Source organism: Bacillus rossius, chromosome 2 (genome assembly GCF_032445375.1).
Source record: "Bacillus rossius redtenbacheri isolate Brsri chromosome 2, Brsri_v3, whole genome shotgun sequence".
Taxonomy (NCBI): Eukaryota; Metazoa; Arthropoda; class Insecta; order Phasmatodea; family Bacillidae; genus Bacillus; species Bacillus rossius.
The window spans coordinates 129443417-129456930 of NC_086331.1; the positions used below are offsets into that span (position 1 = coordinate 129443417).

Genomic DNA, 13514 nt, shown 5'->3' on the forward strand with positions numbered 1-13514 from the left:
TTTTTTTTTTTTTTTTTTTTAATATTTAAAATCCTTACCCTTCACCAAATTATTACATACGACGACAAAAACATTTTGCTACGCAATTATAAATAACCCTACTATTGATAACAATTCATAATAAAATCAAAAATTCTATACTTTGGGGTCGAGGGTAGAGGTAAATTCTTTGCATGACTTATACAGCAACAATTTTTAACTGTGTAAATTTTACTATTCATGCTGTAAAATATATTACAGAGCTAACTTAGCATTTCATTCGCTTTAATTAGCCATATTTTCAAATAACTTGCTAAGTTAGAAAAGTAGTTTTTTTTTTTTTTTTTTTACATTATGACTAGTCAAATTTACCCGATTAAAAATGTTTCTCTGCATTAAGTCTTCCAAATAATTTTTTTTTTTAATTTATCATGTTCGATTTTATTTTGGGTTATTAATAGAAGGGTTATTTATAGTTGCATAGTGTAGCCACGAAGCTACCAATTACTTTGCAGGACAAGTAGACCACAGGTTTGCTGGTGCCGGCGAGTGCACGAACAGAAACACTACATTCATAAAACAGCTGTCGCAGGCGGAGATGACACGAGCGGCTCGACCTGCAGACGGGAACTTCGCAGGCCTGGAAACACTCCGGCGAGGGGAAGGGGGTACGATCCCCCAGCAGCCTGAAGGGTGCGCTGCATTCTCCGCCTAGGGGGTATGTTGGCAGCTGCTGCTGATCGCAAAACTCTAGACTCAGCCACACATAGCATTTCTCACAGTATCTAAAAATTTGGAGCAAAGTGGGGATTTCAAAACTTTTGAAATAATGCCTTTCTTTAGACCCATAATTTACTGGCTTATTAACTATTCTCGGCTTGACGTTGAGTTGTGGGACCTCTTGTCTATTCTAGGTCTACCAATAACTAGTGGTTTTCAATAACTAGTGGTTTTCAGACATAGTATTAACCTACCCGCTGTGTGACAAATATAATGGCCGTGCTTAAAACATTTATTCACCCATTAAAAATTTGGCATTTTGAACTAAAATTAGATTTGCTACAAATAAATACGGTCTGATGTGTTTTAATGGGAAGTTTTTTTCCTCGCTTTAAAATAATGAATGAATAAATGGTTTTTTGTCCCATGAACACTGATGTCATTAGACATGATATGTATAATGATAAGATGGTGCAGCAATGGAATGCATGAAGTTCTTTAAAGTATCGACCACAAATCACATGGGTGACCATTCTTCCCACACGAAACATTACTCGCTCTTTTGATGAGTTTTTCTCAGTTTCTATTCACATGGAAACAATAAGGATTGTGACCTCATTTTTACAAATTTACCGATATATTAATGGAACAAATACAGAAAAAAAAAGAACCATCTCCATTCAATTAAAACCAAATTTAAGTAAAGGCTTAACAAATTGAAGGCATCAAGGCATCGCCTAAAATATTTTACAGAAAGCTAAAAACCAGAATGCAAGACCTATTATAGGCAAGTTTCATCATATACCTCAGAATGCAACATGGATGATTTTGATGAGGCAGAAATACCACTGCCTGAAGGCCATGATTTCCGAGTTGGCAGTAGGTGTAATTATTAATCTGACAAAACACCATGATGAATTTAAAAAAACTTGTGTGTTTAGTGTGGTATTTTCTACTGCATATTACTTCTACATTAATTTAGTTTTCAATATTGTACTTCATATACACTGTGATTCAAGATTGGAAACAGACCTAATCAAACATGTTTGTTGTTAGTGTCAGCCAGTCTAGGTTGCATCACTGTTAGGTTGCCACCTAAATAGCAAAAGTAAATAAAATTACATCACTGCAGTTTACACTAATTTAAAACAAAACATGTTTAGTCCAATATCTTTATTATCAATACCAATAAATTGGCACATAGGTACAGTTTTCCATGAAAATTCATAATACTAAAGGTAATCACTCCACATTTCAATAAAAGTTCTATTCTTAACATTGAAGTGTAGTTAAAATAAGTTCCATGCATTTTACTCACTCTCACTTTGTAAGGATGGGAATAGATTTGGAACTCAGGCTCTCAATAGCCATATGCAGAGATCTCCCTTCATCTTTTAGGTTCTCTAAAACTAAAAAGGTAGCCTTAACTACCCTGCAAGAATCATCCTTCAACCTCCCTTCTTGAATATGTCCTAATTTTGAAGTAAAGGAAGCTGTCAGGAATTAGGTCGCCAGATCCCAGCCTTAAGGCCTCCTAAATCAATATGGCGGACGGTTTTCGGAAGTAAGTAAGTAAGTAAGTAAGTAAGTAAGTAAGTAAGTAAATAAGCCCGATGTTCGAAGAAACAAAAAATAAGGGTTTAGGTGTTGAATATACTACACCTGTACTCTAACCATATTCCTAGTACAAGATACGACAGTCGGTTCCTTATTTTTAAGCAACGGATTTTGGTGACCCATTGCTGATTGTTTTCCCAAATTCAGAGCATGCTGAGAGTTGACTTTTTCGTTGATTTCTTCTAGATGGCTGAACCGCATCTGTCGCCATTAACTCGTATATAGTAATTTTTGTGATTATTCGGAGGGGAGGGGGGTTTACCATGCGTGTTGGTATGCCAAATGAAACTTTATGATAGCAAAACTATCCTAGAATACATTTTGTACACTTTAATGGTTACAAACACAAATAATTTTTAACCTTAAAAATACCTGAGAAAATTAAAATTACACCATTTAATTCATGTGATAGTGCTGCTATCTGTAGGATATTTGGCGTAGCAAATGAATCTATGGTTGCCAAAAGTCCGCCATAATGCATTGAAATCATTTTCTAGCCTCGTGCAGGGCACAGTTTATTAAAACGGTTGCTTTTTCGTCACCTAGCAGGGATTGGGTTTCGACAAATGCTCTATGATTTAGGTTACGGTTGTATCCCAACAAAGAAGGGTGTGCTTTTTTGCTACCTTACCCGAATGTCTTGGAATACCGCCCTAAAACTTCTACATTAATTTAGAGAGGAATTGGATTTGTGCTGCTTGTAAATAATGATAATTTATCATAATTAATGTGTAGGAAGATTTCTGCTGCATATTTTAACATTTTTAAATCCTAGTGTTAAACAAACTACTACATTTGTGTAGTTGAAGTGATGACTTAATAAACGGTTAAATAATTTTGTGAATGTTGATACTATAAAATAAAGTCGCCAACTAATTTTAGTTTCCGGGGAGAGTTTTGGATGTAATATGTATCATAATTTTGGCATTTTATAACTTCATTTATAGGTATATTTGGAAATTATAAACACGACTTTGCGATGTTATTTCCAATGCTGCTGACATGTTATATGGTTTATTTTTACATTCTTAAAAGGAAATTTCTGCAAGTACCTATTTAAGTTCTTTCTTTTATTAAGAATGTAATTTATGAATATTGTAAAAAAATGTGGCACGTTTTGTTCGAATGGTGCTAAACTCATTTTCTGGATTGTAGCAAAAACTGAAATGAATAAACATTTTGGATACGTGGTATTATTTGTAGGATGAAGAACTCTATTGCATACAACTTTATCTATAGAATTGTAGTTTAATTTGCAATAATTTTCATTCACAATAAAATTTTTAAAAACAATTGTAAATAATGTAAGCATTTAATTATATTTTAGCTGCAATTGTAATACGTAAATTTCCTACATGTGTTTGAGGCTGGAATAACTATGTCATAATTTTAGGAGTGTAATTCTGTTTTAATATTAATACGTTTGAATGGCCTAACTGTTTTTTCAACTTGGTGTCGGAACATGCTGTCCGGCCTCGGGGGCCGTCGCTTCACATCGCCTCGCAAGGTACGACACTTGACTTCCGTCTTTGTATCGCAACCGATCTTTGTCATCCCGACTCCTTTAATTAATTCAAATGATTTTCTTTCTTCCTCAAAGCTTACCCGAGAGGCCTGACTGCTTAATTAATTAAATAGTAATCCGCTAGTCGAAGTTTGGTCAATAACAGGAATCTTGTATCCAACCTCGAGGTGGCCATCATGTAAACCAGTCGCTCCGTTAGACGTTTATGCAGTTACAACCTTTCTTTATAATTATTTGCATGAGGCATATGTGGCGCAGTGGTGCGTGTTAAATCTCAGTAGCGCAACTATTGTGTTTCTCTGCGTTCGCCCACATGTGTAAGAGTTACTGCAGCCCGGCGTGTGGGGCAGCAATAACAGCCCACTTCATTAACGTCTATAGTGTGCCTGATGCTGAGAATGGGCCAAGTGCAAGTATCAGTGGTAATTGCACTAAGGGGGAAATGAGGCATGTCATGCCCAGAGGACACAGTCTTCGCCTGGTCCATGCCCCTTAAACATGGTGGTGCCCATTAATCGTTTAACAACTGTAACTGAATCCCCCAACCACATCAACAATGCCCCAAGATATTAGATTCTTTGAACATTTTCGAGCTTTCGCAGACAACAGCAAATAAATTACAAGATAACCTTATTTTAAAGTTAATCCAATAATAATGTTTGTAAAAGATAGTAACTAGCAAGAATATGAATCATGTCATAGCATAACATAACTGTTGATGCAATGCTTAACTTTGGGAGATGTATTTGATTCAATTCAAACCATAAACAAAGAAGGTCGTAAAGCTGAAGTCACTGTGTGACAGTGAAACCACATTTATTCCAACTTTTGATGTTTATGTTGTGAAAGGTGAAGAAAAAATAAATGATATACTGAGCCTGGGGCTTATGTGAACAAGTTATTAAAAATATATACGTTTGGTTTTGAAACCTTTACTTTTTCTGCACATAAAAAAAAAACATTCAACAGTACACAGCAACACAACTGAAATTTAAAAGTCTAAACAAGCTTATGGTTATGATAGTATTGTAATTGTTATCAAACTTAACAAAAAAACAATAAGTTACATTCTTTGAAAGATTCTTGCAATGGATAAAAGTGATTCAAGATGTACTGTATTTACCCGCAGAAGGGTCGCTCCTATGTATGGGTCGGCGTCTATAATTTTGGGCAAAAAAATCTAACCTTTTCACCGTAAGGGTTGTCCTCTAATATAGATAGTAGCACTATAAATCTGTCTCCAGTAGAATACAAGTAAAGTCTTCATGATCCGTGTTTCAGCTTATTGCTGTTTAAAAAACGGCACCGATTCTTCGGTTCTTCGTCTCTCCCCTTTTCAGCCTTTATGGCCCAAGAATACTATCTTAATACTCATGTTTCCCTTCCCGTCTATCACATTTTTTTTTACCCGTCTCTTCCCCAATAGGGAGAAAATGGCATGCTCCTCAATTTTTTTGTCCGATCCTCCTATAAAAAAAAAAGAACGCCCTTTTCAGCAGTTTTGTCATGGAATGTTGCAGTAGAAAGCGTGGGAAATCTCACACCAAAAACAATGTTTGGATACAGTTGCGTTACAACCTGACGAGATAGACGTGACGGTTGTGTACGGTGCCAGTTTACGGACATTTACAACGATGAGAGAGGGAGGGAGAACAAATAAACACTGCTGCATGGCCACACTTATGCACTCCTTTCCTCTTTGTCAGTCTCTGGATGGTTTACTTCTCGATTTTCCCCTCTTGCCGAGTGCCGGCCCGGCAACAGACAGTCACGTCACTGGTGGCAACCAGGTAGTCACCCAACAGGCAGCAGACACATAACGGCACAGTTCATGATATTTTAGAAGCACTGCTGATCTATTTTAACTAAACAATTTATACTTAAGCATTAACATATTTATTAAAATTCAACGCAGGCTAGTTATTTATGCACATATTCGACCAAACAGTGCAATGTTATTTTTATTTGCCCAAAAATTTAAAAAAAAGGGTCGCAGTACATGTTATTAAACAACAAAATTGGTATCAAATATGTGACCCATCCGTGGGTAAATACAGTAGTTTTGGACATACGCCATAGCTGATTATTCTGTTTGTCACAAGAAACTGCAATAACAGACCAGAAAGATAAATATGCAAACACACAGAAAAAAAAAGCCAAAATCAGGTGATGTCAAAAAATTAAAAACACAAGACAGCACAGAAAATTCTGCTGAAGAAATTAGTCACAATTACAGCACCGATGGACATAGGTCAAGACAGTAGCAACAAGAACAGCAAATAAAAAAATTGGTTGTCTGTAAAGTCGGTTTACGGACGATAGTTTGTGACGTCATAACAAAACATTGATGAAATGATTGCATACTTTTATGAATAAAATTTAATCATTTTTATTGAATTATCACTATTTTGTATGGATACAAAGAAGGAGTGAAATGAAATCTACAATTTAATTGATAAATTTACTTTTATTTGCACGCATTAATTCAAATATGTTTATTACTTTAACGAAGAGATTATTTTAACTATAACTTTTATACATGTTAGCTATTTAACTTCTTCCAATCTGTGTTATTCTGTTAAGGATAGGACGATGATAGGAAAAGTAGGAAACGAATGGGAGTGTTTCAAGGATGATGTGAAGGAAAATGGCTTACCCAACACCAAAATGCAGTAAAAATTATTTTTTTGCACCACGGACTCTGCAGCAATGCTAGGAGGAACGGGTTAGCAAAGAGCAATGAAAATGTTACATTAAAATGCATGAAAACAGAATTACGCCACGGACTCGGTCGCAATGCTACGATGTTCAGGTCAGCAAAGAGCAATATAAAATGAGTGTAATGGGACACAGCAAAACGGGACAATGTGCATAACGGGACACTTTTTTTGTGCGTGCAGCCGGCGTTCATCGATTTATTAGACGTCACGTAAAAAAAAACAACCTTGGACACAACAACAACAAACAGAATAACCCAACGATACTAGACGGATAAAATGGACAACACAATGATAATACAGATGCACAGGTGAACCCAGCAATGTGACAAAACAGATATTCTGGACACCATGACAGCACAGAGGAATACAATAGGCATTCCAAGACAACAAGAATGATGTCTGTGTCTGAGGGCGGGAACAGATCATAGTTTTCAAAACATCACAACTGTGTCTTAGGAAGCATTCTGAGTTAGTCTGTTCTGTAGTCATTGCGGTGTCCAAAACATCTATTTTGTTACATCGCTGGATTCACCTGTGCATCTTTGTGTTGTCACTATGTTCAAGGTAGTTTTACTGCATTTACATACTTACTGTTCTTGCTGCTACTGTCTCGTGTGTCCATCTGTGCTGTAATAATTTTTTGACTGAATTTTCTGGGCTATCAATGTTCATTTTTTTACATCACCCGATGATCTTTCTGGTCTGTTATTGAGGTTTCTTATGACATATAGTGTAAATCAGCAATGGCATGGGTCTAAAACTTCATCTTAGATCAAACAATAAGTTAATCATGTACCTAAAAGCCTATTTTTACAAAACAAGCATGACTTAAATCTATGAACAACAAATATGTAGCTAAGTGGTTCAAAGCACAATTTAAAATTGTAGAATCTATTCCTTTAAGCTTTTGTACATAATAAAATCATAATAGTAATACCCAATCCCTCACTTGGCACAACTAATGCGTTCCTAAAAATGTTCGTGCTATCCGAAATTGCGTATTCTGAAGCACTGGTCTCCATAAATAGCAAGGCTAATTTACTCAATGTGTTCCAAAATATGTAGGGAAATATTCTTCAAGTAATATAAATGCGTAGAATAACACTCAACGATAAATATTTAGCACCATTTATCTTCATAAGCCTATCATTGAATACTTTGTATGACAAATACGACATTGCGTAAAGGTACTTATCGTTAGTCGACTGGTCAACTTTCCCGCCCGGGAGTGACCTTCAACTCACGTCACGTAGCTTTCCACGAACTTTCCAAATCATCATTTACTGGCAGTGAAACCGATATTACTGTCCGGATATTTTCATTTTAATTTTAAAAAAATTTAAATGGTTATTAGCGTATCACCGCATGGTTAACACCAATCCTTTCAGGCCCGTGATTGGTTTTTTTCATTGCAATATTCATTTAACAACCTTTAAGTGTGGCCTTCATGACATTCTGCACGCCGTAATACTTCCAGTTTTGTCTCAAATACTTGAACACAATGCATTACGCTCCCACTTGGAAGCCATGATTCCAATATGATTTCAACTGCAGGTGTTGCGCACGTGAAGTTACCGGCAGACGAGTGGGCAGAGACGTTGCTTTGTGTTTGTGCATGCGAGTTCCCTGCCACTGGCTAGACTGAAGTTCGTCATGGCCCGGTCTGTGGCCAGGCGACAACAGTACGGCACTGCGGCATACGCAAGGATAAAAAAACATTTGGTCCTTTACACTCCATGCCGTAACTGAACTTGCCACGGCTGATGTTTGTACAACAGCCGACAGCGTAGTCAATTACGCACGCATCTCTTCCCCCGTCGTAAAGCTAACTGTATGACACGGTACATCTGTTATTTACTGAGTTGAAGCAGACTTTGTGACGTCATGCCCGACCTTTTTTTTTTTTGCCTATGGCGATTTCGTGCTAACTGAAATTTACAGACATGCTATTCACGACTGGGGCAATAAAATTAACATCACGCTAAATGAATTCGCGCAATTTTAAGCCGTGCTAAGTGAAGGATTGGTGTACCAATGCAAAAAAAAAATTACACAAGCTGCGAACCTCAAAGCAGAGCAAGTCAGAGTTCATGAGATAAAAATAAGTACCTCAGTGACTGTTGGAATCATAGGTTCATGTTTGCCACGATATTATTTGATGATTACCATCTACCTTACCTCCCTTCACAACTTAACTAACAAGTATTCTAAACTATATGTAAGCCATTCCGGCAAATGTTTACTTGCAAATCATAGAATTATATACAAAATTTACAATCACTTGAAGTACTTCAAACATATTTAAATATTTTAAGAACTCAATGTGTCAGTGGATTTTGGTAAAGACCATAAGGGGTAAAACTAATTTTTGAATATAAATAATTACCTTAGTATAAGAGAGCTTTTGTAAACAACAACACTGTACATTTCAGTTTGACTAGTAACAATAACTTTCAACTACTTGATGTAAATTTCTCATAAATTAGGAAAACAAGACAGATATTGGGTGTGACATGCAAAAGGTATGGAACCAGTCCTTTGTAGAAACCGCGAATTCCTTCAAACCTCCAAGTTCGTTTCACACAATCCCAAGAACCTTTGTAGTTATGATGCTGATCTTGCAGTCGTGCACGAATAACTTGATATGGGTACGTTGCAGATGCAGCTATCAGCTTCGACATTGCAGCAAACGCCAAGTAGTCTAATGAACTCTAAAATAAACAAGTAAAAATAAATGTTACACAATTCCTAAAAAAAACACAGACATTAAGCATCAGCAGTGTAAAGAGGTGGGAAATGTAGTGATTAGACAATGAACTTAAAAACAGGAAAATAGATTCCGGAGGCAGCAAGCAATCTGTGGTATTATCTTGACATGGTCCTAAAAATCCCAGATAAATAACTTAATAGGATAACAGACCCAGAAGTTGTTTTTTTACAAATGGTTCTGTAAAATTTAGGTGTCTATGCAATAGGGAACAAGGGGGCCAGCAAGACACCCGATTATAAAAAAAAGCCAATCAGTTGAAAACAGTTTACAAGGACACGGGCAGCGCGATTCAAACGAGGACAGCTACCAGTTACTCAATGAATGTTTGCTAATGATAGCATAACACGGCCAAACGCAAAAACAAGTGTATTTGCCTCGAAAACAGCTGAGAACCGAGATTTATCACGTCAGCAGAACTGAGAGGGAGAATGACGTAGGAAGTGAGAATGGACGGCAAGTAAAGAGAGAGAGTAAACTGGCAGCCAATCTGCGAGCAGCAGACCTTGAAAAGGGCGAATGAGAAAAACACACACTTAGATAACTAAAGAAAATGTGGTCAAGAGCCTGCTCCATAAGCGAGGGTAATTAGGATGGCAGTCAGAACGAGGGAGGCAACTCGACACAGCTCTTGTTAAAGTCGTCGTTAGCTTGATGTAAGTATTAATTCAAGACCACTCTGATAAGAACCTGACGGATTATTCCCCTCAGCAAGCGAAGAAAGCCACACATTGTCACAAACACACGCATAGTCTCCAATGACACAAGCCTAATATGATACAATTGAGGGACAGTCTGTCTTCCACCAGACATTACAAGTCTAGTGTGAGAGACCACCTCCCCAACTGCACAGTGACAAAGGCAGCAGACAAGCTGCGAGAGGCGGCAGACCTAAACTACCTCTTCAAGTCTGTTCATTTCAGACAGACTCAGCATATTTTGGCCCCTCTTTGAATGCTAGTTGTCAGCATGGATGATCCAAAGTTAACCCTGATAGCCACAACAAGAAATCTGGAAAATCAAATGACTGATTCTCTTCAATATCTAGTACCAATCTTAGCACCACAGTTAAAGCAGTGGTACTCACTCTACCTTGTCAATCTTCTACACAGTTTGGGTAAGCCCTCATAACACACACACCTGAAGATAACTCCAAAAGGAAATATATCAAAGGTTTTGAAGATGCCTAACAAACAATAAATTGGCTGGTGGACATTTTGGCATCAATGAAAACCTTAGTAAAATATGAAAGTAATTCTACTGGTTATACAACAGAGAAAACAATAAAAATTTTGTTGACTTATTGATATTTTATTCATTTCTTTATTAATGAAAGTTTAGCATCTTATCAACATCAAGGTTATTAGGCAAAGATGAGGGATGAAACCATTATGTAAATGCGAGAGCAGTGTGGAGAATGCAGTGATGGGGGAAATAAAAGTAATCAGAGAAAATCCGTCTGTTCCATTTACCAATTGCAAAAAAGCTGGGTTTGATCCCAACAGGAATGTAGCCCAGACCACCTTGACAGGAGGATAGTAATCTAATCACTCAACGAATGCCCTTGGTTTCTACTTATTGACTCTAGAGCATTCTATCCAAAAAATAAAAAAAAATAAAAAAAATTACATTTGGAAAATTATTTGACAAAATTAACAATTTGCAGAGTATATTAAAATATAAATTTATTTGAAAATATGTAATATTCAGTAATCTCATATTTTAACAATGAAAATTAATTTTTTGAATACTGTCCGAAAAACAGGAACTTATCTGCTCCTGATTTGTAATTGAAACCGTCATGATTATTTTATAAAAATCTATTGGAACAAATACTTAAATTAAAGGAAGACTTATTTTCACTTGTATGTAATAACCCTACAAATGTTTATTAGTTATCAAAGTAGAACCTACTTATACAAAATATTTATTTATACCATTTGTAATCAAATTTGGTTAAATTTGTTTATAGTTTAGCAACATACCATGTGAAAATTCAAATTTATTTTAAATCATTTAATTACTAATTGTTTTTTGTCTGATGGTCATAAAATTAAGTGTTCACTATCCATTAAATATATGAAAAAAAATTTGAGTAAAAAAATTTATTCTAATATTAAGTATTTATCCACAAAAATTAATACTTCTAATATTACCCACAAAAATTAATAAATAGTTTTAAAAAACTGGTAGCTTATATTAGCAACCCTAATTAAACAACAGTTAATGAGTTTACAATACTTAAGTCCTGTGATTCCAAAACCCAGAATGCAACACAAATAATGGTTGCAGGGACCGTCCCTGTTTTTGGAGAGACAAGAATGCAACTTTGGGTCACTGAGCGGGTAAACTTTTTCACTCAAGAGTCACAATGGAAAAAATTTTTGGAACCATTAATCCACCTAGAGGATAGTAGAACATGAAATTATTTGAAACAAAGGTTTCGCAGAAAATAACGCTTATTAAATTGCTAACCAAGAAAACACCAAGCCTGACTACGTGGATTTTCAATATTGTTAATCTGAATGTATGAGTTACTTGGTTTTTGGTAGTTAGGTCAAAACAACATGTTGCACACTGTACCGAAACAAGTAAAGCAGCTCAACATACAGCTAACGATCAAACTAATATTCAAGAACATCATTATTGAAGCATCCACAGTCAGTTCAAGAATCGCACTTACTAGCTTGGTGTCAATAGGTAGATCTTTATACTGATTGTATCTGTTCTTCATTTCTTCATAGGTCATGAACTGAAGAGCACCATGAGAAACACCAAAAATACCTGGAACAAATCCCTGCAAAAGATAAATACATGTGTTACAAAAATTTGTGTTCCAAATTATAAAGCAAACTTCACTTGAAATACAGTTAGTCAGCATCTCCTCTTCTATTATTTGTTTCGGGGATCACACTTAGTTCAGACAGCTGAATACTCCTAACAGTTTGAGAACATTTTGATACAGAAAATTATATTTACTATCAAACAAAAAATTTGGTACAAAGACTCTACACATTGTATGAAAATAAACCAGCAGCTGAATATCATGTCCGTGAAAAAGCTATGTTCAAAAGTTATAACTGTTAAATTAGAAGAAAAAAATGTCCATGTTGGTGGCAAAGTCAATCCTGTGGCCTGTGCATATGTAGTTGCTGGTAATTAAAAGAGCCCTGTCGAGCAGAAATGAACATGAAGAAGGCTGATTATGATTAGCATTCTTCTTCAAGAATGCCTAGACCTTCATATTAATAGCTTTTAGTTACCATTCTAAGTTAATGTTCACATGACACACTCAAAATGTGTTAAAGGTACTTGCAATTACTGACAAATTAGTGTTCTTTTGTATGGTGCCTACCAATAAGTTATAGACATTTTTATCAGCTTGATTCATTGTGAGAAATTTTTTAAATGCAGCGATACTTTTTGTAATAATAGGGTATGGTCAGAAATACAAATTCTGACAAAAAATATCTCCTTAAAGTCAACATCTTTGAGTAATAGAGCCATCCCGTTAATGGTGCTGGCATTTTCGAAACAGCTTAGTTGGTAAATACACACACTGCATCTTTCAATCAATGACCAGGCACAGATGTTTACTGAGCACTTTGGGTTGTGTGAGGAGGAACACTATTCAAGATTTCACCCTTAAAGCTTTTCCACGGTTTCTTAACTCTTTTGCTTCTTTTCAACTCGCTTTTCACCACTACAGAATGGAAAACCCTCAAATACAGTATGTAGTATGACAGTACAACTACTAAATTATGCACTTTTTTTTCTGTTTGTTGGAAACTACTGCATGTGACTTCTTTACAGTACCTTACATTTTGGCCATCTGTGCCTGAAAATGACTGGTACGAAACAAGGTCAAACCATGGGGAAAAAACCTATACATGACTCTTTCTTTGTGACTTACAGAGGCAGTGTTTGAGATGTAAACATGTGTCGCTCACTCCGGCCAGAGAGGCACCTGAGGCAACGAGTTCTAATTCGCGAGTTTCATTTGTAGTAAGTCAGTTAGGTTCACTATGGCGGGAAAGGCCCCAGAAGCAAACTGTTCGCGTCAACATGTTGTTGTTAAAAATGTGTGTTAGGCTCAGTCCTCAGGAGGAGGATGTGTTTTTCCAGGTCCTGATAGTCTGATTTGTAAGTCATTCTGCATGTAGAGTGTACAGTTATGCATCCCTTT

The 13514-nt window shown here is 36.1% G+C and overlaps 1 protein-coding gene across 1 annotated transcript in view; it reads right to left on the reverse strand.

Annotated features, from left to right (window-relative positions):
• Positions 1-1857: 1857 nt before the first annotated feature.
• The window catches only part of LOC134529825 (solute carrier family 25 member 32), a 31273-nt gene continuing 19616 nt past the window's right edge, over positions 1858-13514 (reverse strand). Inside the window, exons 4-5 of the mRNA XM_063364312.1 lie at positions 12012-12125; positions 1858-9272 (exon numbers count right to left, since the gene is read on the reverse strand). Coding sequence (XP_063220382.1) covers positions 9015-9272; positions 12012-12125 — 372 coding nt within the window. The 3' untranslated portion in view covers positions 1858-9014. The remainder of the gene's footprint in view (positions 9273-12011; positions 12126-13514) is intronic.